General features: G+C 37.0%; 1 protein-coding gene and 1 long non-coding RNA gene across 5 annotated transcripts in view; one reads left to right on the top strand and one right to left on the bottom strand.

Annotated features, from left to right (window-relative positions):
- Window positions 1–1,560: 1,560 nt before the first annotated feature.
- On the bottom strand, window positions 1,561–7,712 carry LOC106489496 (uncharacterized). Its single transcript, XR_001293399.2, has 3 exons — window positions 7,622–7,712; window positions 2,032–2,089; window positions 1,561–1,777 (listed from the first exon to the last, which is right to left on the bottom strand). It is a non-coding gene; the product is annotated as an uncharacterized lncRNA (long non-coding RNA).
- Window positions 7,713–8,428: 716 nt separating this feature from the next.
- The window catches only part of RAB11FIP2 (RAB11 family interacting protein 2), a 93,307-nt gene continuing 74,600 nt past the window's right edge, over window positions 8,429–27,135 (top strand). For all 4 annotated transcript variants that reach the window (XR_010884758.1, XM_067300297.1, XM_067300296.1 and 1 more), the window contains exons 1-3: window positions 8,429–8,916; window positions 20,313–20,755; window positions 21,498–21,960. Coding sequence is in view for 3 of the 4 variants with exons in the window: in XM_067300297.1 (XP_067156398.1) it covers window positions 8,564–8,916; window positions 20,313–20,755; window positions 21,498–21,960 (1,259 nt within the window). In the remaining variant the exon portion in view is untranslated. The remainder of the gene's footprint in view (window positions 8,917–20,312; window positions 20,756–21,497; window positions 21,961–27,135) is intronic.

The following is a 27,135-nucleotide window of genomic DNA, read 5'->3' as shown; positions in this document are numbered from 1 at the left end:
AACTCTTTTCATTTTTATTTACTCAGGTTCCCAAAAGAACTAAATGACACTGCATAGCTTTGCTTCCATAAGCAAGTCATTCTTCTGAGCACCATTCTAATGCTGCAGTGAAAAAAACTGACAGAACAGACTCAGAAGATTTCAAGTGTAGGGAAAAGGGTTTTAAAGCTGCAAATAATAATCAGAGGCTAAATTCTGATCTCAGTTACACTGGAGAAAATTCAAAATAATTACTCCTCTGATTTCAGTGGAGTGATCCTAGATTTATGTTACTGTAAATGACAGCAAAAATTGGACCCAATATAGAAATCATTTATCTAAGACCCTAAGTATAGTTGCACACTTCAATCTGTAAATAATGCCACTAATGCACATATGGCTAATTTACATTCAGACTATGAGAACATATCCAGTGCTGATTTCCAGGATGCTTGAAGCACTAGGCAGTGCCAAAATAAATTTGCAGTATTCCCATAGCCCTCATAATTCTTCCAACTTTTGGTATTAGGAAGAAGATACACTACAGATATTTTGGGAAAAGGGAAATTTTATCTGTTACATGATTAGGTATTGGATAATTCTTACAAAAAAAAAGGCATAGAAGGCAGCACTCCATGTCTACTTGCATGAGCTCTGTAAGCTCCTTCCTCTCCATAAGTTGTTTTTATCTAATTTGTCTCGTACTGGGAGCAGAATTTTAGGAGCAGCTTGAGGTTTCTAAGAATAAACCATGCTTCAAAGCAAGGAGTGTTCTAAGTAACATTGGAGAATAGTGCTTGGAGTACATACATTTAACACACACAAAAGTTAACTACAGCAATTTAATTTAGATTCCTTCTATAATCACAAATTTATATTAAGACATTGTTGAAGCCAGATTGAAATTTATATTGGTAGAAGGCAAAGATGATATAAAATCTGAATTATTCATCAACTCAGTAAGAGAAAAAAATTCTGCCAAAATGCCAAATATTGTTCTGGGCTTTATACCAGCTCTGCAATATGGGGTGAAGAGTTGGAAAATTCCTATCTTGGTTTAGCAGGCCTTGAATAAAAGGGGGCAATATTAAGTCTAAGTCTAACAAATGTATAAACCCTCTTTCCTTGTAACAATATTTTATGTTATTTTACTTTCCTTTACTTTTTTTTGTATCATCAGGGAAGAAGGATTCTCCTGTTACCGCATATGGGAGGTGATGAGACCCTGCAGTAAACTGCAGATTAATCACGGCTGACTCTGTGCTGCAGGTGGATCCCATTAGACCCTTCAACAGCAGAAGAGATGTGGAAGTAGTCTTCTCAGAGGGAGAGGAACAGAGAACATCTCTGGGAAAAAAATCTTGGGGGCAGCTAAGCCTAGGATAGAGCCTTGGGAATGAGCAGAAAGTGCATTTTTTAGTTGAGAAGACTAAGATTCAAGAAGGGTGATTTTTCACTCCTTTCAAGGAGCACATTGCTTCTGCTTTAAGGTGGGTGAACAGTTCACCAGCTTGCTGCTACAAGTAACTTAGCACAAAAAAAAAGAAAAAAAATGGAAGCATAACAATTTAATGTATTTGCAAATAATTCCATTTTATCTGCACTCATGTGACAGATGTTGAATGTTTAGGTCTTGTAAAGCATTCTGAGATCCTGTGGAGGGCAAAGAAATAGAGAAGTTCAGAGTACTGCTATTAGGAACTTTTATAGAACATAGTTTCTGTTATTTCCTGAGATTCTCCTTAACAGAGTTGATAACTTAAGTTCTGAGGTAATGGTCTTTGAGATCCTTGGAGACCTATAAAGAGAGAATAAATACATGAGATGTTTAAACCCAGGAAAAAATACCTCTTAAAAAACCTTCATACTCGGACAATGACAAAAATCTTTTTTTTTGCCTAGTTCATTAGGTAATCAGAAATAAGGTCATAATTTTCAACTTACTTAGTTCTATTGCTAACAATAAATAACATTTCTTAGGTTCTGTGAAGTACAAAAGAGATTATTCTTTGCAGAGATGGCTAACATTATCCTTGACTCTTGTTACATTACCTCATGTTGCATTCCAATGTGGGAAAATTGTTCGTCACCTTAAAGCATTAGACATCTACTGAGAACAAGAAAAGAATGTATTTAAGTTTGAAAATAAATGTCATATAGCCAATTTCCATTTATAATAACTCTTGAGGCTGAGCCTCAGTTTATGGTGCTGTAATTTTTTTGAATGGGTACTTCTCTAGGTATTACTGATGAAAGTCCAAATCCTACCAGGTCTAGGGCAGGGCCATGGCCTGTCAGTGTGCCTGAGGTACCCTATCCCTATTTCAGGTCAGAAGTGCTCAGTGAGTTTGCACGATGCCTTGATAGAAGAGCAAAATGTTTTGCCTGTTTATGAGCTATACAAAAGCTGCCTAGAGCTAGATGTCTTTGGGTTTTTAATAGATTAAATTGGAATCTAACCCAGACACCTGACTAACATCTTGAGACACAGTTTGGGTCAAACCTGGATGACTGGCAAGTTTAATTATAGCATTTGATGACTGTTTTACAACATCTGAGCCCCTTTGAACTTCACAATGGATGACAGTGTTGAAAGACAGTGAAACAAGCTCAACTAAAAATGAACAAAAAGATACTGCTTCCAAAACTCATAATGGTCCCTGCTGTTTATTTGAAATCTTGATGTAACACAATTCCAGTGTATCTTTGAGTCCAGATTTCTGGTTGAAAAGTACCACGTTTTTATCAAAACAACAGACAATTCCATGGGCACTTGTTTTGTTCTAAACCCTCCTCCCCCTCTTCAGAAACACATTTCCTTTGCTATTTGTTGTATGATCCTGTTTATTGCAATAGTGCAAGAAAACCCATGAAGAAGGTGGAAGACAGAAATTACATTCTAAACAGATGGGAGAATAAACAGTAGGAGGAAAAACGCACACCCATTTAGAAGGAACAACGGCACAGAAGCAATGATAGTGGTGATACCTGAGAACTTAGTACTGGTGAGAAAGCATGTGTATGGTTGTAAAGACCTATCAGAGACGATTCAGCCCTAATGATGAGGCCAAAGGCAACTGGATGATGAGACCATACTTTTGAGGAGGCGTTCCGTAAGAGTGAACTCGAAAGGTACAAGAGAGCATAGAGAGTAGGAAAGTGCCTAACTCATTCAGCCTCAGAAAACCAAGAACACTTGGGGATCCAAAACTTGGGTCCAGGACAGAAATATGATGAACATTCATCTGGCTTCTACTATTTACACCAAAACACTTACATCTTAATGAATTTTTCTCAAAGCAAGAGACTAGACAAAACCAGTAGCTATTACTAGTTTGAGAAAAACTTTCCAGTGAAAATTATTCCAGTGGGTTTGAGCCCAGCTGTTTGATTTCTGAAATCAATTAATTCTAGTGAATTCCTAAAGAAGTCATTAATTAAAAAAAATAGTGAAAGTTAAGATAAAGTTAACAACCAGCAATGTTCAGTGTCAAAATTTGCACAGTCTCTCCAGAGAACATGCAGTCTGGACAGTTGCAAGGGGTACTGAAAGCTATAGTCAGTTATGCAGAAAGCAGAAGCTTGTTACGTTTCTAGATGAAATCAGCCTGTGCCTCACAACTACATAATGTTCAAAACAAACACATCATCAGAGATCTGTCAACAAGGAATTATTCAGTAAATAATTTCAAAGAAGAGATGGCATTTTCAAAAATAGCAAAATGCTTCCTACTTCACAAACAGAAATCAGGGAGAAATTAAATCATCAAATTAGCTGCTACAGTTTACCACTGTAAGTACAACTACTCTGATCCTCTTTAGCAAGTATGTTTCTGCATGCAATTGGAAATGAAAAGCAAAGGATAGAATTGTCTCAGAGGGGGATAGGCTAAAAGATTTTCTTGCATTTTCTTTTGCAAGGGCAGCTGGAATATCAAGCCTGATGTTTAATCAGATGTACTGTTGGCTCACAGAATGAGAGTTAAGAGGGTATTTCAAATTACTGAAATTGACAGAAATCCACCATAATTCTTGGAATTCCCTGTTAAAAAAAAAAATCAAAATGGATTTCTTAGGCCAGAAATGCCTGGAAGAACATGTAATAGAGATAGATGGCACACATGAGGATTAAGGTTCCATATTAAATAGACCACAGATATCCACCGTTATTCTGTGATAAACAATCACTTTTTAAACTCATTCTCATTATTATATTTTGTTTTCTGTCCAAATGCAATTGCTCTGAGGATATCCTACTATGATTTTTTTAAGTCCTTTGTTTTGTTTCTCTTGGAAGATTTTGAGTTCAAAATGTTAAGTCTGGAACTTGCATTCAAAAGCAGCTCCCTTGAGAGCTGCATTGTGATAAAGAGGATTTCTCTCTGAGGACACTTGGTAGCTCTTGTATCCTTCTCTGCCTTGTCTCTTCTCCCATCCTCCCACCATCTGTGTAGCTTTGGAGAAAGACAGCTGAGAAAAGCAAGCCCAGAATTCTCGCTGCTGAAGAAGAAACCATCAAAGCTGGAAGCTCTGGCCTCAGAACATTTTTTACAGTTTTGATTTGCACTGTGTGTCCTATGCTGTTGGTGGCTGCTCCAACCCTCTCTGTCCTCCAGTTGTAGATATTCTCCCTGTCTCTCTTCTCTCACCTTGTCAGTCCACTTAGCTATTCCTTCCTAAATAAACCACCCAAAATAAACAAACATTTGGGATTACGATGCCTTTTGATGACATGAGCCAACTAGAAAGAATATGGTGACCTTGGCACATAAAAAGCCATGAGTCCTTTTCACAGAGAAAGCATGAATTACAGATCTTGCCAAAACACAATCTCAGAAAAATTCCTCCCCTTACCCAAGTGTCCTTTGAGTTTTCATTAGCTCTTTCAGAGTTCCAGCACTCTTTCACTTGTACCTATTTTTGTCTGCTTATTCTGGTCAGTGACAAGACAGGATTTGTCCATCATCTCCATCAGCTTCACGGTATCCTTCCCCTTTCCCAAGTGAACTGTTGTTTGGTTAGTGCCCACTTCAAATTCAGACAGGAGAAATGGTTTCTCAAAGATTAGTCATCCTCATTAGCATTCCCACTGTAGTGCTAAGGCAAAGTATTTAATATTAATGACTGCTGATATTCCTGCACTGTTTGTCCTGCATCTACAGTGCTTGGTCTCACCATAGGGAGAAAAAGCAAAAGCAAAGGAACAGTACAGTCTCATAACCAAAATGGTGCACAGAAAACAGAATGGATTTTCTAGTGTGATATTTACTAAATCATCATGGACAGTGACAAGCAAAACTCACAGTGCATACAGCCATTGAGTTGGTGATTTAGTAAATGGGAGGCTCAGTTGTTTCTGGATTAATGCTCTAACATGGTGCCAGGGGATACTGTGTTGCTGGAGATATCATTATTTAACTGAGGTGTTTTGTCATTTATATTGCACGTTACACGCAAGAAGAAGACAATGTCCCTATTCTAAAGAGGATGCAATCAAAAGGCTGATTGCAACTTGACTCTAGAGGAGTATAGGAGGGAATAAGATACATCTTATGCACCTTTGAGCAGAATTCACTTCAAGCGCTGGGGTGGGGGAAGTTGAGAGGGTATATTCCCAATGTCTGTTCTACCAGATGAGCAGAGAGAAGGAGAGAAATGAGGGAGGAAGTCTTCACTCTATTCTTCTCACACAACAGAATGCATAAGCAGTAGAGGACTAATAATTTGCTACTGACTTTGAAAGTAGGAAAGACAGATTGCATCTTATATTGATATATTGTATTTGTAGGTACAAAAGTTCTTTCACCTTCCCCTGAGCAGCACGTGATAGACAAAGCTTCAAGTTAGCCCCAATTTAGAAAGGTACAATAATGAGAAATGATAGAATACCAATAAAAGACAAGAAAAAAGCAGAAGTTCTACCTGTTATCCATAATCCATAAAACTTTTCCTAAAATACAGCATGCAAGACATGATGTTTGACATCAGATTAAACACATTCTGCCTACCTAAAATTCACTTCTTGTTTTAATTTGATATGTTAATCACACTTGGTTTAGATTTAGTGCAGTGGAGAATTGGAACAGAATTAGTATGTGGTTAAAGTTCCTTTAAGAAATAATGTGATTTACATATGTCTTACTGGTTTCCAACAAGAACCCAATGAATTACCCTCATTGCCTAAGTCTCCTCCTTTGTCATAATCCTTTCTAGCTCTTCCAACCCCTTCCCTTAAATGCTACTACTCTTTCCCCGACACAGCGGTTCATCTTTTGTGTTCCTGGGAGCTTCAGTGACACCTCATTGCCAAACATTTGGGAAAGATACCTGATGTGGGACACTGACAGCTGGAGAGAAGGGCAAGCAATTTTAAGGTGAGGGGGAAGGCGATTTATGCCAAAGAGTTGATATGCAGACTTAATCTGACCATTAGTATAACTCACCAATCTGCACACATGCAGATAACCATAGAATTCAAACTCTTTTAGAAATCACTGCTCTAGATAATCCATTCACATGCTTTTTTTTCTAAATATAATCCCAAGAAATGTTGTGAAGTTATCATTTACAACTAGACCTTCTCTTTTCCAACATCAACAAAAATCAGATACAATGTAAAAGAGGAAAGACATGCCAACACTGTATTAATTATCAGAGTATGCAGACAAAAATCCAGTTCACAGTCAAAACTTAAGGGTCATCCAAGTAGTTTTTTAAATTGTATATAGAGATAATACGAGTTTGGAGTCTGAGACTGTAAAGGGAAACTAATGACTAGGTGTAGACCAGCGGTCCCCAACCTTTTCCGACCTTGGACAACAACTCACTCAGCATTATGTGTTGTGGGCAACATCATACTTTGCTCTCCCTGATGGCCTTCAGCTATAACTTTTTAATTTCCTGTAGCTCTGAGCAGTATCAGAAGGTCTCCCAGATTTTTGTTGCTCACTAACCCATGAGCCACAGACTGGGGACTCATGAGTGGTAGATGAAGTATTATCTGACTTGGCTGCTGATTTCCTTGCTTGTTGTGGTTTATGTGGGTGGGATATGGAGTCTTGCAACTATAATTCTGTGTGGGCTTTTCTTCTTTTTTGCAGAAACAAAGTTAATACCTGTGACTTTGCTTACAGGTACACACACACACACATACGTGGCCTCCAGGTGTAACATCCTCCAAATCATGTATCCTCAAAACATCTAACAATTATTTTTGCTTTTTCATTGCCTGGGTAGGCGGGTGGGTGGGGTAAAAAATAAAGAAGCTCCAGAATTTCCTGAAACAGTTTGCACCAAGTCTTTCATGGCAAAAACGTTGAGAACTTCCTTTAAAATAGCAGAAGTCAGTAGCAGACTCGGGCCAGTTCACCAGTACACTGGTGAACGCCTCATCTCAGGACCCTACAAATGACCTGAATAGCGATAACTGTGCTCTGAAACATGCGCTATCATTTGCGCTCCTTGGGGGGAGCTTCTCACACCCTCCTCTACGGCAAATTTTAGGGGGGGCTTCTTTCCCTTGCTAAAAATGGCAATAAAAACAAGCTAGATACAAGTTCCCTCTTCAGCACAGCTTCAGCAGAGTGATCTGTCTCCCCTCTGAAGACATGCAAAAAGCAATAACGAATTAATAAAACGTTACGCTCAGCTGGAGGGCACCCTGAAAGGTCGGTTCGCCCCCAGGGTCCTGCGGGGCCAGCTCTCCGAGGGCCCCACTCCCGTCTCGGCAGCGGGGGCCGCGGGGACCCCGGTCTCGTCCCGCCGCAGCCGCAACCGCGGGCCGGGCCGGGCCGGGCCGCGGAGCTCTGCTCCCCGCGGCGGCCGGCGGAGCGGGCACCCTCCGCCGCCCCGGCGGCGGCAGAGGAAGGCGGCGGGCGCGGCGCGGCGCGGCGGCGGGGCTGAACCCTGCCCTCTGCCCTCCGACCGCCGCGGAGGCCGCCGCTGCCTGGCAGCATGGGGAAGGCGGAAGCGGCGGAGCCGGCCCGTCAGGCCGGGCGGCGCGGGCGCGCGGCGAGAGGCTGAGGGAGGCAGGCGGGCGGCAGCGCCGGCACGGCCCGGCAGCGCGGCGGACACCGCAGCGAGGAGCCCCCTCCCGGCCCGCCGCCCCGCGGCGCCCAGACCGTAAGGGGCCGGGGAGGTCTGCGGGGCCGGCGGCGGCGGGGGCCTGCCCCGGGCATGCCGCGGGGAGGCAGGGCGGCGGCGCGGGCCCCGTCCTCGGGCGAGCGGGGGCGCCGCGCCGGCGGGGAGCGCTGAGCCCGGCCCGGCCCGGTCCGGCGCCGTCCCGCGGGCTTGCCGCGCGGGCTTGCGGCGGCGGGGAAGCTTCGCGGCCGCCCGCCAGGCGGGGGAAACTGAGGCAAGGCGGCCCGAGCGGGGCTGGCGCGGGGCTTGCGGCAGCGGCATGGGGCGGCGGGCGGGGGCCTGTGGGGCCGGGCAGCGCTAGGGGCCGGGCAGTGTCTCCTCTGTCGAGACGCGCATGGAGAAGGCACGCCCCGGAGACCTTGACAGGTGTCTCCGCTCCAAGTGCCCTTAACGTGAAGACTTACAGACTTTGCTTTTGTTGTTGCTGCCACTGAGTTCTTCAAAGATGATGTTGGCAGAGCAAGCCCAGAAGTGGTTCCCCACTCACGTGCAAGTTACGGTCCTTCAAGCCAAAGGTCTGAAGCCCAAAGGCAAAAGTGGCACCAACGATGCTTACACGATCATTCAGCTGGGCAAGGAGAAGTATTCCACCTCGGTAGCTGAGAAGACCCTGGATCCAGTTTGGAAAGAAGAGGCCTCATTTGAGCTCCCTGGATTACTCATGCAGGAGAATCCAGAAAAATATGTCCTGTACCTGATTGTCATGCACAGGTCGTTGGTGGGGCTGGATAAGTTTTTGGGACAGGTGGCGATAAATCTGAATGATATATTTGAGAACAAGCAAAGAAGGAAAACAGAGTAAGTTACAGCTTTTTTTCATTATAATTTTTATTTCTTGTACACTTACTTCTTTTTTTTCTTTTTCTTTTTTAGAATGGGAACCTTGTTATCAAAGTACTTTGAAATGAAAATAGGATGTTGCTTTGTTCTCTGATTGATTCTAAGTCCCTGACATAAACAGTTATGTCTTTGTGGACTGACCCATCTAAAGAGGAGTTTACTGTAATCACAATGGTCAGCCTGCATGGAGAAGGACTACCAATAATATTAACATTTTTTGACAATACAGTATTTGCAACATGGTCTCTTTACTGTCTGTTTTTCTAAAAATTTTTTCATTCTGCCTGATGCTATATCTGCATTCAACTTGAACCTCAATTTGAACCATATATGAGACTCAGACTCCCATGAAGCCTGGCATCATTCTGTCCAATATTGTTTTTCTTCAATTGCTGCAAACAAATGTCTTTAAATATTTATATTTACATTTTAGTGGTCAATAACTCTGACTAAATGAAGGCTTACCACAGTAGTATAGTGCTTTTCTGATCTTGATTAGTCTTAGGCCATGGTCTTGCAAGCTGCTCTGTACAGCAGGCCTCTACAGAGAAGACTGAAGAAAAATTTATGCCATTGTAGTAGCCTCCATCATCACCTACATGATCTTTTGTCAAATAAAATTGTGATTTGCCAGCAAATTCTGACACAAGAATGCAAAAAGAAAATTAAAAAGTATAATCATCACAGCAATTTATTAGGCTGTGCAGTAAATGTGTCTAACTTTTTTTTTGTGTGTGTGAATCTGTTTTTCAACTAAAATAGAGAAATTGTTATAATCTCTAGTGTGGACACAGTTGCACAAAGATGTCCAGTACCAGAACAAGTTATTTTCTGAAGTATATGGGAATAAACTGTGTGGTGTAATATATTGCAGCACACCTGTGTCTCTGTAATATTCATATTTGTTTTGTCCCCATGTTTGTTTTTATTATACTTGTCCCAAAGAAGTAGTACAAGAACAGCACGGAGAGCTCTAAGCTGTTTATCTCTAGCCAATGACATATAAATGCTGACGAATCTTTCTGCAGTGGTTACAAGTTTCTGCCCCAGGTGTCTTTTCTTCCTCTTTCTCTAGAGGTTAATATCTCTTCAGTAGCATTGGCAGAAAGGAACCTGTGTCCACATCTCAGCTGTTAAAATTAAAGTCTGGTACGTCTGCTGAAGCTGTTAGTGATGGTGGGTTTATGTTAAGATGCTGGACTTTGCATTGACGTGACTAAGATGCTGGCATATTTTATCTTTTGCTGACTCTGCTGTGGAGATGTTGCCCTCCAGCAGTGTCAGAGCAGACAGTTGGAGGCAGTAATCGTTATGGCAACACTAGCCAGATCTTTTTGATCAGAGCCTGAACCGCACTTGCTATTTCTGAAGAAACCATTTCAAAAACCCAGTTCTGCTTATGTGCAGTGGTTATTAGGGTTGAAGACCAAAGACAAGTCAAAGCTGCCTTTGCCCTTGTTCCCCTCCCCTGCCCCCAAATTTTTAACAAAACTATATTCACTAACCATATAATAGGGAACCCTGTGCCCATACAGAATCTCTTGTGGGTTCATGGTGTGAAGAAATATGCTTTTAAATTGCTCATCTTTTTAAGGACAACCCAGTAGCGGTACAGTTATCTTTATGCAATACATGGTAATGCCTGTAGCCTTAGGGTCTTAATTTCTATTCACATTTGTTTCAAGAGGGTTCATTGCTCTTTAGACATACATCTTAAATATTTTTAATCATCAATTGTAATTATCTTGCAATTCAGTAGGCAGTTGGTTTAGTTTAAACACCTATCTAGTCTGCAGGAAAAAAAGGTGAATGAATGGCATAAAATGATACTAAATCCCCAAACCAAGTAAAAAGAAACAAAACCATTTTCCATTTATGGAACCATACACTTTTGCATCCGTTTACCAAAAGTAGTGTTGGAATGTTACAAAATTATTGCAAAAATTTGTAACGGGCATAATTAACATAGTCCTTGTGAGAGCTGATTATACATTTAAATATTTTCAGTATTTTTTTATTTGAAGTTGTGGTTAGCATGACTTCATATGTTCTTTATTTTTTCATTTCCTTCTCTGAAGTGTGAAAGAAGACATCATGCCATATCACATTCTATATAAGTGTGCAGCTATACTTCCCTAGACCACCTCTGAAATTTCTAGGGCTCCATGAGAATGCCACACTGCCTGCAGGCTATGCTTCAGAAAGTTGGGGCCTATGGGGAAAATTTTACAAACAGCCTAAGTCCTGTTTTCAGAAGTTACTTGAGCATTTAAGACTGCAAATCTTATTAAAAGTTGATGGGTCTTAGGCTTCTAGGGCCTAACGGCCATACTTGTAAAAGACTTACATATGTGTAAAAGTGCAGGTAGGCAGTTAGTGGGATGTTTGGCAGCACGTATTCACTCAATGCCCATTTAAATTCCTATGAGAAACTACTGAAAATCCGGTTTTTATATCAGTGTCTTTAGATGCCTAGAAACGTAGAAAAATGTGTCCCTAAGTTGCTTTTGAAAAAATAATTTTGAGTCTTTAAGCATTTAGATGGTTTTGAAAAGTTATCGTGGTTGTCTGCTTTTATGTCTTCATGCAATGCACGTATGTTGTTGTTGTTCTCTTTAAACATTAGTTGAAGATCTGTGGATGCAATATTTATATGTGTATGTGAGAGGAGGGCAAACCTTTAGGAATATATACACAAATGTGATCTCAAACAAATGCTTTCGCTTGCTTTTTTCCTTTAATTAAATCCTTTTTGATACAAATTTTTTGAGTTCTAAATTGGCAGTAGACTAAATGTAATATTTTTGAACCTGAAGACCATTTAGCTATGACTATGGTGTGGGAACTGAGATGCCCAATGCCTTTCAAGACCAAGTCCAATGTCTTTATTACCAAAGAATTCTGATGCTTGAAAACTATATTCATTGTTTCAGAAACACTAATCTGTTTTATTAAGCAATGTTTTTACTTTCAAATATGTTCAACAGGCTTGTGGTGTTATTAAATCCAGAGTTATTTTCTTATGTTGATGTAACCTTAACATTTCTTGCTTTGTTTGGGGATAAATGAGATCCAGTTATTTGATGAAGTGTCTATTGGTAATATTTCTACTTTTTAATATATTTAATAGCTTCCTCTTTCCAACACAGCTGTACATATGGTGCTGTAAGAGACAGACTCAAGAGTCACTAGGGTATTGCAAAAAAGATATTTAATATTCTACACAATGCTGAACCCTGTCAGCAATTCCCTAGTGCTTTTTTAGTAAGGAGGTATGAGAAGTGAAGGCTACCAGCTGATTTAGAATTCTTAGGAAGACTGTGGGGTGTATGTCATTCAGCTTTTTTTTTGTTGTTTTTTAATTTGGAAGAAATATATTTACAAATTCACTGCAGCTTCAGAAACATGTTAGGGGAAATTAATCCTTTTTTCTGTTTGTTTTTTTTTTGTTCTTACTTGCAACACCCTAAAAACCCATGTGAGTTTAAAAAAATACTCCCTGAAATAAAGTTTTCAAGCAGAGGCCTGATGATAGGATTTGTGCATCTTGTGTTCTAATAAACTTGCTCTGGCACAGGATTTAATGAAACAAAGCAGTATATTTAATGTAATCTCATAGTGAACATTCTGTATGTGCCAGCATGCAATGTCCTTTCTCTTTCTTTCTGAAACTGATGATTTTTCACATTCTTAAAAGTGAAAATTCCTGGAACGGTTAGATCCAGATGTGGTTCAGATGATCACTTTCTAGGTCTCTTCCAGAGACCTCAGCCAGAGCATCTGCGGATGCTAGTTCAAGGTCTTTATGTCTTGGTGCAGAAGTGCCAATCACACTGTGGTAGCTTTGTAAATTCATGTCTCTGTTGACTCCACTATAGTTAGAAATGGAGAGGCTCTTTTTGCTTGTTCTGCTCAAGCTCTGGTCTCCAGAGATGAAAACTAGAATATTGATCCATTATGCTATTCAAGCTCCAGATGCTGAGAGATTTTGCAGAGCTTTTTTTAGGTGTTTGAAAAGCTCAGAAAACACTACTTTATTGGAGGTATACTTAGCATAAATTTTCAAGTCTTCTTAGATTTCTACCATGGTTTTATTTTTGTAGTAAAATCCTGGTTTTTTTATGCATCCTGATAAATGCTTGACAATTGTTAGGTGTTTTTTTTTTTTTTTTTGGTCTGCTATTGCAAAATAAGTACACCTCTTTTACTTTTGCAGTTTAAATTTAAATAATGATCAATCAATGTGTTGTTTTTAAAGCATATAGCTGTTTTTTAGTGATTTTTACTCAGTTACAGTTTATATTAGCCTTAATACTGCTGATGATCTGGCAAAGCATAACATAAAATATAAAACAAATTTTCAAATTATCATGGAATAAAAAATGTCCATTTACTGATGTTTTAATTTACTACAGTATTTTTAGTAGTTTTTCTTAATGTCTGTGTTTAGTTTTTTTTTCTTTTGTGTGCTAAATGAACAAACAGAGCAATACAAGAATGGATTTCCATTATTTTTTACCATGATGTTGCTTATTTCATCAGCATTCACTTGATTCTTCTTGTCCTCTAATTCCACGCTATTTGTTTTCCATTCTTTTATTACATTTCCTAGAGAGCTGATTTAAGATGCAACACTTGTCTGGAATGTTAAAACTTGAGAGTTAATTTTTTTGGTTCAGTTATTATTTCTTATTGAAATTTTGTTGGAGGAGATTTTTTTTTGATTTATGACTTAATTCCCCTTCTCCCTGGTTTCTCCATTATCTAACTCCCCTCCAAATTGCAAGCACCACTGACAAAAATATTTATTTGAGCATAATACAGTAAAAGTATCTTGACCTTATCTAAGGTGCTTTTCTTCTGCTTCCAGCAATCGTATAAGATACTCACAAATAACTCATCATACCAAAAAAAAAAAAAGATTGAACTCAGTTGGTTCCCCTTTATGGTAAGCACTTATTCTTTATTACTCCTGAGCTTCCTGAAAAGAGATGAAAATTCTGTGAGTTCCTCCAAAGTAATGTGAATTCCTTCTTGGCAGCCTCCCTGTTTTATATGGAAAGGCTTCCCTTTCTATTGCCTCTGCCCTGTCCTCTTTGTAGCAGTATAAGCAAGAGACAGGCTCTCAAGTAGGTGTCTTCAAATGCAACTTGAATTCTGTACAAGCAATCAACTACTAGTAAAGAGATAGCATGATTGGCATGGGCTCAGTGCTTGTTAACAACCTGTGCCTTTTAAAAAATAATAATACAAAGCATAATAAATCATAAACACTATTTGCACATTTTGAGTCTTAAATTTAAGCCAGCAAAGTGCATTTTAGGTACCTGACTTGAGGTGATAAAACTGTAAATAGTGGTTGAAATGTCTTATTATAAAAGAAATTATCAAAATATTGTGGTGTAGAGTAAGAGAAAAAACTGCTTTCCTAAAAGCTGTAGTTAAAAATGGGAAGAGTAGTAACGGAGAATTTCTCAAAGGTTCAGAAATGTTAAGAAGCCTGGAGGATCTATAACAGCTTTGTTTACCTTCTTTCATGGCTCATTCAGTGAATGTAAAATATGAAGGAGAGTTAGTGCTGGGAACAAAAAGGAAAGATGGTTATAGGCATATATGTTTTGGGGGAAAACAAGAAGTTGAGCCCAGTTGTAGCTGGATGGGATTATAGCAGTATTCTGAAAGGATCTAATAATATTTCCAGCATTTACATTTCAACAACAAATGCAAGCGGATACTCTGAATAAGTCATAATTCTGACTCAGAATCTGAGCGTCATCTGGATTGAACTTCTTCCATGCTCCATTTTCTGTACACACGTGTGCTATACACACATGCACACTCACACACACACTCCAGAAATAACTGAACTGGCCTTAATTCTCATACCTTCAGTTATTTCGGTTCTAAAATAAAATTTTTCACACATAATCTTTAGCCTAAATAATAAATAGTGTAAACTAAGACCAGTTTAGTTACTTTAATTCCAGTTAATGTTAGCTAACCTTTTAGGGTCTTGTGATATGTGTCAGTTCCCGTATGTTTTGTGGTGTTAGTGTTGCTCTGTAATATTTATTTTTAAACTCAATTTTGTATATCTCATTTCATTTGGCTTCCAGAAAGTAATAGTATTTATCTTTCTGAACATCATCATTTATTTTAATATTTAATCCATTCTCTTCTTCATTTCCCCTCATATACTATGTAGTCTGTGCTTTGCCTTTTTCCTGAATTTTACTACTTACCAAATTTTTGGGCAGTCTCTTGGTATGGTATGTGAATGATTTATCACAAAACAGACTTCTGCATTTTTCAAAGTGCGTTTGCTGCTAATGAAGATGTTAGGTAAGCAGTTCTGGGTTTTAGGTTTGATTTTTACCCATTGACTCTACTAAGTTAATGAGATTTTGTGAAGTAAGTTTCTTCAGTGTACCTAATCTGAACATAAGTAATCTAAGCTGAAGAGGTAGTTTCTCCTATGATAATTGATGGACATGTTCTGTCATTGGGATTTTGGTCATCTTTTTAGGTGTAGTTTTAGAAATACCTGCTGATGTAGAAAATTCTCCTTTTTCCCCATCATTGTGTAGCAGGGTAAAGTTACTTAGCAGATTAGGCTACTCTTTTTAACTATGGAATCAAGGTTTGAAACCTTTGGTTGGATAGGTTTTTGTAGAATTCATTCAATAATTTAGGAACTAAAATTGAGGTTTTGCTAAAATCATAGGGTGCAATCTAATAATTTTAGCAAGGTAAATTTAAATCAGCACAATAGATATTTACTGGTAGAGTGGAGGCAGAGTGACATATTTGAGAAGTAATGAAGTGTGTGAGAAAATTCCTTTGGTAATTACTATGTTGGGTAGTGGAAGGAAAACCGAGTCAGAAGTTCATCTTTCATCTACAGGTTGAATGTGCTGGCTATAAGGCTTCTAATTCCTGTTGAAATTGATAGATAAGCATCCCAGTGGTTTTGGAGGCTATTACAGTTTTAGGTATATAATTAAAATTACATAATGATTTTTCTTACCCTTAGTGTTAGTCATATGGCAAGGAGAATATTTTGAGTGAGACTTCTTCAAACAAGAGAGAGAGCTAAGTCTTGGGACTGTGAATTTCCATGGCAGCTTTTTTGAGAATAAGACACTATGACAACAGCTTGCTGCTGTTAGAAGAAAAACAAGATAGTGGTTTCAAAATATTTGTTGAATGCAGGATGAAGTGCATAATGCAATTAGTATAGATAAGCAAAAGTGAGTTGAAAATGAAACCAGAAAAAGGGGAAGGAAGAGAACAGTTGAAAAAATTGTGTTGAAAGTATAAAGTATGTTTGTAGATCACTAGCCAGATAGATGGAACAGGCAGGCCAGAATTTTATAACTTGCTCACTAATAGTACCTTAGTTCAATTTTCTTCAATTCTTCATGTCTACCTTTGCTAAGGTGAAGGGTTCAGCACTGCTAATATTATGTGATTTACTTCAATAGTATGCAGAAGATTGCTACTGTCTTTCCCAGAAAAGGGGGAAGTTTTTTGGTTGTTTTTTTTTTTTCCATGCTTAATCATAGGTATGGCCAAGATTAAGTAATTTCTTCATTGTTACAAAATAGCCATGTTCACTCAGATAGGGGGTTGGTTGGGTTTTTGTGGGTTGACTCCCAACAGGATTTTTCCTATTCAGCCTTGAGCCTTGATCTCTGTGAGCGTGTTCAAAAAAAAATGCCAAAAGATAGAATGTCAATTTATATAATACTTACAAAATAAAAAATAATCAGAACCCTCTGCGAGACAGAGGAGGCCCCTTAGCACACTCCTCAAAAACATAGGAGAAAAAAAAGCAAGGACTGTTCTGATGGAAACCAAAGGGGAAAAGAAGAAATTAGAGGGTGTATGGAGGATGTTGTACTACAGAACATTTGAAGGTGAGAGCAAGAAGTATGAATGTGATTCAGAAGGCAACAGGGCTTTCTTTGAAGTTGAGAAAATTTGCCAGACTTTGTACAAGGTCTGTTTAAATAAAGACTGTCTGCAAGACTGGATGTAATATTTGGTTATTAAATAAAAGGGCATCTGCTCTCATAAAAGCCACCCTGTTTTGTTCGTGTATGTTATTGGCTATTTTCCTATTTCGTACAGGCTTTCTGTAGAATAAGCTCATGGCAGCCTGACAGATGGAGCATTTATTGTGGCTAAAAGTACTGTAAACAAAACCAAAATAGCAAGTTTTATTGACTTTTATAATACATTACAATTTTGAAAATTGGCAGTGGTATAGTGGAATTTAGTATTTTAGGGCCAAAATGTTGTTATCTGAAAACAGTGGATTTTATTTTCCAATTCTTTTTTATATTATATTATATACAATGCTGTTTTTCTATTTGCTGCTCACACCCATGTGTTGTAGAAGCAGATTCTAATGAGAAACATTTACAGAGTCAGTTGCTCATTCACATACAACTCCACACAAGACTTATTACTGTTTGCATTTATTGTCATCTGCTTAAAAAAATAATTATTTGCCTTTGAATTTGAAGAAAATCATGAACTGAGTCTGCTTCTCATATTCTCTTGTTATGAGCTGAAGCATATGGAACCTTCATTATAACTAAAATGAGATAAACTTTCCAAGGTAACAAAAAACCTCCATGAAATTCCTATAAAATTAAATATATGTGTTTTATACAAAGATCTGATCCAGCAACCATTATTCAAACAGAAATTCCACTGAAGTCCAGAGGAATTTTGCTTGAGTTAAAAGTTTATGATTAAATTGTTTTGGAAGCAGCAGTGGTGCTGATCCTAGTCCCAACAGGTATGAGATCCGGTCCCTTGTGAGATTCTGTTATCTTACTTCAGTGAGAATACCTTCTTTGTTTGCTTTTCCAGCTGAACTTACTTTTGGTGTAAAGTTCTTCAAAGCCTACTTTGAAAACAAATGTACAAACTGCAAAGGCAATGTACTAGTTGTGTACTGAAATTCTCTCCTTCAGAGTTAGTGAATGTTAAAATATTATACGTAGGTATGCCATTATCAGGTGAATACTGATAGTGACACAGAGTACTTGTTAATCCACAATAAGAATGTCAATAATTATGTTGTTTTAAAAGTAAAAGCTTCCTTCCATGCAGCAGAAGCTTAAGAATTTATGTCTTGACATTGTTCTAAAACAGGTTAGCAATATCATACAGCAATTTAAAGTTTCAGTGATTCCTAACTGGAAACATATGAAAATTCATGAATCTTATCAGAGATACAGTATTAATGTTTGAGACCTGTGCAAGGAAGGAAAGAAGTAGAAGGAGAAATGTTTCCTTACACTGTGGGCTGAGTCATTAAGTTCTTCCTAAAGGTTTAATTGTCCTTCTACGTTTTTGAACTTCTGGATCCACATTGTCCTGCATTAGGACAGAGAAGTTCTTGTATTTCTTTATCATTCTGTTTTAGTATGGCATATAAAATCTTTTGGACATCACAAAACAACAAAAAGTCATAATACTCTTTCCCCTTTATTATTTCCTTGGCAGGTCACCTTTAGAGGTGTTATGTCAACTCAAAAAATGGTATCTCTGCCTGAAAACTTGATTTCAGCTGTTGCTTTTAAAAATATTTATGAAATCTAAAAGGAAATTGAGGGCTATTTTTCTCCTTTTTTGACCTTGTTTTCTGTATTTGACAGTGTTGAATAATTTATGTATAACTGCATAATCAATTTCACATCTGTGTTGGTAGGCAATTTCACTTTTTAGTCTCCAGTTCAAAAGTTATTCCATCATGATAATGTACTATTGTGTTAGTATGTGTGCATGCATTTCTCCTGACAATATGCTGTGGTATAGGACAGTAATACAGTAACTGTGGGGCTGCTAACACTACAAAATTTAGCTGAGTCTTTCTACTGGTCTAGCTTATGAAAGCATGGAGTTATAAATACATTTATATATATGTATGTATGTATATGTGTATATTTATATATAGAAAATAAATTAATAATTTAATTCTTTAAATTTGTGAAGGATTTGCACACTTTTCTAGGACTCATGGCTGTAGCATCATCTCTAGACAGATAAAAGAGCTTGCCATTTAGGTGATTTGTCTTTTCTTCCCTGAACCTTTTCAGTGAGTTTGGGAACTAGTGTATTTCTTTTCCTTCATGATACCAGACAATGAAATAAGTTCTATAGTTCTTGTCATATGGTGGGAGAAGTTTTAGAAAAATCCTCAAATCCTCCAAAAAGAGGAAAAATGGCAATAGAGAGGATGAGAACATAGTCTGATGGGTTTAGGACACTTCTTTGGGGCTGGTGTATCTGCATTTGAAATATACCCTTGTGCCCTTTTTGAAATAGGAAAAGACTATTGATGATATGTGTGGAGTAGGGATTGTCTGTCACGCATTCATTTAGGTGAAGCTGTAAAAGAAAGAATGAGCCATAACTCTGCAGACGCTTCCATGGGACAACAGAGCACTATAGGGAATGGGTAAGACATGGATGATGATCAAGCCTTTATTGGACCTGGCCAAGAAGCACACTTGGCTTTTTGAAACAAATGATAACACCTTTGATATCTCTTCACAGAGTGGAGGGCTATGTCACCATTTCAAAGCCTGTGGAAATAATGCTGAAGTTAATGCTACTGGTGGCCTGCAAAAAAAGGGAAAAGCATTAGATGCACATAGGTCCTCCCCATTCTGACAGTGGTGGTCACGGAGTTACTATCAAAGTCAGTAGGGATTGTAGTTGCACAACTGAAATAATGATTGCTGAGCATAAATCATTCAAGGATCTTGGATATTTCTTTGCTAGTGTGGTTGGCGTATATCTTAACCATCAGTTAGGAGGAAGGGACAGAGGGAAAAAATGTTTGCTGGTATATAAACCTAAGTAAAATCAAAGGAGAAAAGGTTCCTGGGTGAAATATTTGGCATGTAGTATACATTCAGGTAATACATCACTGCTAAGTAAAGGCCACTTGAAAAATGTCAGTGTTCTTTTAAATGGCAAAATAAAATTTATTTGTATCTATAATTAATGTTAGATACAAATTCTGCTTTGTAAGCAGATGTGAGCCCTTTAAATTTGGTGAAGTTTAGAATGCTTCCACTGAATTGACTTTGGTCCTTGAAACAAGAGAACAGTGCAAAAAGCTTTTTGCTTGTTCATTTATTAAGTTTTTTCTTTCAAAAACAAATGAAGACAAAAAGGTTTTTCAATACAGGAATGTTTTAATTTTTGGTATGGAATTCGGTTTTCATGTTTTTGAATTTTACTAGCCAGATACATTGATGAAATAACATACAGTTTAATGACTACCCTCCAAGAAAACACAACATAACTTGCTCTTTTTCTCCTTTAAGGTGGTTTAACCTAGAGTCCAAACAAGGAAAGAGAACTAAAGACAGAGGAGAAATAAAGGTCAATATTCAGTTTATGAGGAATAACATGACAGCAAGTATGTTTGATTTGTCCATGAAGGACAAAACCAAATCCCCTTTTGCTAAACTAAAAGACAAAATGAAGGGTCGAAAAAATGATGGGACGTTTTCAGATACATCCTCTGCAATCATTCCAAGCACTCACATACCTGATGCAAGCATAGAGGTGTACAGTAGTGAACTACAAATGAAATCAAAACCAAAAAAACCTTTCCTTTTGGGACCTCAGCGACTATCTTCAGCTCACTCAATGTCAGATTTAACAGGATCACATGTCTCTTCAGAAAAAATGAAATCCAGCGCAATTGGCTACTCTCATCTTTTCAGGCGTCAACTGGAATCTTTTGGTTCGGTTGATGAAGGTGGTAAGTAAAACACGTAGTGCTTAATTTTAGCCATTATAATTACAGTTCATTACTGTGAGTATGAAAACATTCAAGAATCTATTTCTTTAGTTTACGAAGCAACTACAAGGCCAAAAAGTTAAGGATTATTACTGGCCTAGCTTTTTCACTTCTATTATTTGGTGGTAACTTGTAAATGCTGTTCCAGAGCATAAGGATTGGTCATACTCTATGATAATTTATCAGTTTTCTTATGTTCTCATTTGAAAGTGTGTTATAATGAAACATTGCATTCTAGATGGAATTCTAGGCAAAAGTAGTTTGTCTTGTGAAAAATAAGTCTGCTTTAGAAAATTGAAAACTATCATCAGATAGTTAGACCCAATATATATGAAGAACTGAAAATACTTTCCATTGTTCAAAGTTATTATGCAAGAATAGACTACTGTCTTTTTCTGAAATGCCGCACTAGTCACAGGTGTCTTCTCAATAATACCTAGTTTTCACACAGCAAAAAAGTTTACAGTAGTGTCTGTTGCTTTCTTAAACATTTTTTAACCACAAAGTCATGGCAACAGCTGTTCATTTTTTATAAAATTGGTTAATTATTCAACCGTGTTTTGAACTGAGACTCGATTGCAAATCTTCTAGACCTGAGCTAAAATGAAGCTTTTTTTAAATGAAGCAAAACGAAGTTCTCTGCATGTCATAAACTATGATATAATATCTCATTGATTATATACTAATGACAGATTGTTTGCAGGGAGTCTAAAATCTCCACATAGAAGGACATTAAGTGTTGATACTTCTAAAATGAACCAGCTTGACAGCACAGTTGATGAAACGGCATTTGAAGCACAAAATGACCCATTTACCAATGTGAGTGCTTCGTTACCCCAGAAATTTGCAACACTGCCAAGACAGAAGAATCCGTTTGAAGAAAGCCCAGCAACATGGGATCAAAACATAAGTTTTTTTTCCAAACCTGTCGAAATCAAAAAAGAAATTAAAAAAGAGAAAAAAGAGAAAGTTAGCCTTTTTGAAAGAGTGACTGGAAAAAAAGATAGCAAGAGGTCAGATAAACTTAGCAATGGGGGATCAGACAGTTCTACTGATTTGAAATCACCTAGTGCATTTGGTGAAACTCATCAAGAGAGTTTTGATTATGATTCAACAAATCCGTTTATGACAAGCTTCAAGCCTACAAGCATGTTGCCATCTTCAAGGTAGGTTTTTACTGTATTTTGATCTGATATCTTGAACGTGTTATATAAATGAAAATGTGAAGTGTTGAGGAACACAGTCTCTGTGTTCTATATAGTCTTATATATGTTTGTATATATCTTATGTATGTTTATATATATGTAGTCTTATATGTGTTAGTCATATATGTTTATCTGTTTCTTATCATTGTTTATCTGTTTCTAAGTAAAAGTTATGAACTTTTTATATAGTTTGATCTTACTTCATTTTGAAGTTACATTTGTATTGATAATATGTACTGTGAGCGTTCTCAAATACTTGGGCTTTTGGAAGACCTTGCTCATGCTTCATAACAGGTTCTTCCTTAAAGTCTTTTAACTGAACACTTGTTGCTAATTATTACACGACCTAAGTCTAAGGCAAGATTTTAGAAGGGAACTTGAGAAAGATGAAACAGAATAAATAAAAGGGTGAAGAAAATGTAATGAAAACACATTAAACACTGTGGATGTCACCACTTGGGAAAATTTGGGTTTAGATTCTGTATATTAAACCGTAAGAATTGAAGACCATTTTATTTCCAAATGAGAGCACCCACGTGGACACTTATCATGCTTGAATTCGTTTGGCTCCGTATAGGGTTTCTGAATTCCTATATCTTCAAGCCCTTGCATAAGGCAGAAATTTATATGCTAAGCAATGTGAATTGAGTTACAGGGGCTGATAAGAAACTTTAATTTAAATAATCCAGTTTAATCTTTGTTTGCCTATCAACAGTTTACTTGTTTTCCTTTAAAAAAAAAAAAAGTGCATCCTACAGCTTTTTTTCTATTTTTGTTTGATAGGTAGGAAAATATATCTAATATACATGTGCATGTATAAATGTACACAGCACATATGCTGTGTACCCCATAGGAAAATGTTTCAGCAATTAAGTAATTTAACTTTTATTCATTTGATTTCTTAATTTTTATGTATGCTAATGCCAGAAATTGTTTAACAGCATGTGTTTGGTTTTTTTAAGGTAATGATTCTTTTTAATTTCATGACTTTTATTGGGTTAGTCATTTAAAATGTTTCAAACCAACATTTTAAGGTTGTGTAATAAGTCAGTGTTTTAAATGGAAAGCATGGCTCTAACAAATTTGCCTTTTCCCTGTGTATTAGTTTCTTAGTTATTGACACAGTAGTGTTTTCTTAAAAAATAATAATAATAATTTGTTTTTTATCATCTTGTTCTTTAGGATTTTATAACAGACTAATCTTGTTTTTTCCCAACTCAGCTTTATTCACAGGTTGGAATGTATATACTCCTGTTTTAAATTTGTAGTCATTTTCTCAACAAAACTGATCTTGAATGTGAATTAGGTAAATGAACTGAAATGGAGCAAAAATTCCTTTAGAAACTGTAGAAAAGATATAGTTAGTAGACACTACTATAGACTTCAGTGAATTATCTTTTTAGTGTCTTCTATAAGTCAAGTCAGTTCCACTGTCTTAAATAACATGTTTACAGCCAAAGCCTTAGCATATTATTTACTTAATAAAGGATTTCTCTAGATTAGAGTAAGGTTAGGATGTAGCTTGGTTTGTCAGAAGTTAAACTGTCATTTAAATAAGCTCATTTAAACAGAAGTAATTTAAATAACTATTAAAATTACATAGCATTTAATTTTTTAAAGTGAAGAATATTCAGACAGATGTTAGATATAAGTAGTTAAATCTTTTGAAGTTTTTGAATGCAACATATCTTGATAAATATAAATCTTTGCAGTAATCATGGTAGACTTTTTTTTCCTTTATTTTGTTATTAAAAAGCTCATCACAGTGCCCATTCAGGAGGACTCTAGTTGTTCATTCCCCCTCTTTGTATGAGTCTCTTTTACAAGTTCTTGACTTTTATGTAGACATAAACTTTTGATAAGACAAATAGATATTATATTATTTTCTAAAAGCCAAAAATAGAAAAGGTCATGATGTTTGTTATAAGACAGCTATTATGGAATAATATCTATTGTTCAATAATTTAAGTTGGAAGCTCTCTATTTTTACATGTGCCGCTATTATGGTCTATGAAAATTTTTTAAAATAAGTTCACTTTCTTTCATATGTATCTTACACAATGATTTTCTTTTGAAGTAGAGACTAATACAAAATGTGCATATTTAATAAGTTTACAGTTTACCTTTTATCTGTGGAGGACATATTGAATAGAATCCATTTTTAATTTTGAGAATTAGTAATACTGTGAAGAAAGAATTGTGTAAATCTGTGGGCACAAAGTAAATGAGGTTGAGGAACAAATTCAGTATGCAGAAAGCATACACAGAGAATTTAGATTTGGAATTGCTTTTTATTTACTGAACATACTAAGCTCTTTTTGCTGGACACCATCTTCACCAGTCAAACAGGTAATATCTTTTTAATTGCAGACGTAACAATAAGATGTGTCAAAATTAGTGTTCTAGTGTGGATGAGTTTGCTTTGGAGGTGAATCTCCCAGTTATCCCCACTTACTGTGCCTTGGTCTGAATCATGGAATGGCCCTGGAGCATGTGAACTGGATTTCCTGTCCAAACTAAACTGGAAGAAGTGTCTCAGGAGTCCACCTAATGCACTCTAGCCACAAATGGGCATTCAGTCTGTGGGACCAGACCAGCAAGTGCAAAGTGGCGGGGGAAAACCCAGCCCTGAAATGTGCATAGTGTCAGTGTTGTCTTCAGCACCAATTATTTTGCACTGTGGATTTGCTCCTGCTGGTAAGCTCTACTTACTGATGTAGGCAAAGATCATTTTTAACAGCAGTCAAAGGTGTGATTCTGGACTGTGTATTGAAACAGCAGAGATGTAGACATGCATTCCTTTCTGCTGAATGGCTTGGGCAAATTTTAACAGAGGGACAGACCAAAAATCTGAGGCAGTAGTGTTTTCACCATAATTAAATTTGCTAGGGGTCAAAGGCCCTAACTTTCTGGGGAGAATTCTTCCAGTGCTCAGGCATAGGATAAAGTAAAGGATCCCAAATGGTTGGAGGTAGGTAAGAGGATGAAGTCATGTTTTCATGCACAGGTAAGAAGATCTATTTCTCCCCATGAGGGAAAGATATTTATATATTGTTTCCTCTGTTGCTAACTGTTTAGTTATGCTTTTTTTTTTGTTTTGATTCTAATATCTGTATACAGTGAATAACATCATGAAATAACTTTAAATAGGAAATTGCTTTCCTAAATCAGACAAGCAAGTCCATTCATTACAGTATCCTGTCTGGTCAGAACCAGATGCTTCAGAAGCTGCAGGATACCCCATAAGGGACAATTCTGGGATAACTTGCCCAGGAAGGAGTTTTCCTTAACCTACCTCAGTCTGTTTGGTTTACAAGAGTTTGATTTCCCTTTCTTTTTGTTCAAATTCCATATGTGGTTGTGGTTAAAGTTATTTCTTTTGCCAAAATGGGTATCTTGCCCTGTGTATTATCCCAAAATTACCTGAGTCAAAAGTCATATTCACACTTTACATTTTATATGGTTTACAGAACTTGTAGTTAATTTATCAGATTTCTTGGCCAATGATTTTAATTGATTAAAAAATAAAGGTTTCAGTTTATGATGATGTACTCTACTGTTTTCCTCAAGGTCTTTGGAATACCTTCAAATCTTTATTCATGTAAAAGGCAGCATGAGATGGTTTTAGTTTCATGCAGAAGTGAGAAGGCTTAGAGAGACGGGACGTTTGCTCCGTTCCCCCATTGTTTCTGATTTGAAAGAATGAGTGAATTATCCAGGGGCCTACTCCAAAGTCTTTAAAGTTAGTGGGAGTCTTTTCAGTGGTTTTGGTGAGCTTTGGGTCACACTTACAATCCATACTAATTAATTTTGTTTGATATTCTTGACTAAGCAATAATGATTTGCAGAGCAGCGGTTCATAATAGTATCACTAACTGTTGGCTAGGTGAGTTGCTGAACAGAGGCTTTGCCCTTAACCCAGTCAATCATTAAGCACCAACTAGCTGTATTCATACAGCCAATAACTCCTGCCAATAATTGCTGTTATTTACTATTTAAAAGAATCAAAATAAGTACATTTTCCTTGTGTTTCTCAGCTACTGATAAAGAGAATTTAGAAGCTGTTTACCGAAGTTACAGGATTTTTTCCCTAAAAGCAAGAAGTATACGAGTTATTTGAAAATCATGATTTATTGTTATTTTATTTAGGAAGAATTAATAAAAATTCTGGAAAAGACCCTAACTATACGATTTGTGTAGAATAAGAGATGCCAGAAAATCACCAGATAAGATCTCCTGATTCTGACAATCTCAGTTGTGACAGGGGCTTGTTCTGTGGCCTTGGGTAAATCCCAAGTGTCCCTGCTCCAATTTCCTGATCTGTATAATGGGGATCATATTTTGTTAATTCTTCTAAACTCTATGTGTATCAATTAGTTTTTGTTAAGGATTTTGTAGATACCGTATTATATAAATGTTAAGATACTGTTTTATTGTCTGGCATAAATGAACATTACAGATTTATGAGCTGCCTTCTTGACATTTAAAAAATTCTGTAGTCTCATAGTGAAAGAAAAAGCAGTGGTTTTATAGATGTTATGAAATACATTATTTCCAAAGGATCTATATCATATAGCCAATGAAGAATTATTAAGCACACAATATGATTTAGAATGTTTAGTCATCCTTTAGCAATAATGAGGTTTGTCTTCCTAATTACTAATACACTGCTTTGAAACTTTTATCTAATATTTTCTTAAAATACATTCATTCTTAAAATTACTTTTGTTAATTGTCATGGCTCTCAAGAGGTTAATTTGCAGTCAGTAGTCACATGGATTTTGTATTGAACACAGTTAAATAAATTGACAGTACTCCTTGTAAATAAGAATTCTTTGTGAAATGACCAAACCTTTATGCATCTTTTCTCTGAAATTGTTTGTGTTTAGGAAAATACACTACAGTAGGCTAATAAACTGATGTGAAAATTTCTCAATTTACACTATTTGACAGGTGCTAAAAGAAAAGCATCTTTAATTTTAATGTGTTATTAGGACCTTTTTAGAGAGATAGTACAAGTTATTAACAAGGTCCTCTGAGACAGGAGACGGGTAATTAACAAGACCTACAGAAAGAGAGTTTAGGTAATTAACAAGATCTTAGGCACTGGACACAGGGAAACAAATAGTCCAATAT

Source organism: Apteryx mantelli, chromosome 7 (genome assembly GCF_036417845.1).
Source record: "Apteryx mantelli isolate bAptMan1 chromosome 7, bAptMan1.hap1, whole genome shotgun sequence".
In the NCBI taxonomy this organism is placed as follows: domain Eukaryota; kingdom Metazoa; phylum Chordata; class Aves; order Apterygiformes; family Apterygidae; genus Apteryx; species Apteryx mantelli.
Note: the sequence above shows the minus strand (reverse complement) of the source record. Positions and strands in the feature narration are given on the sequence as shown.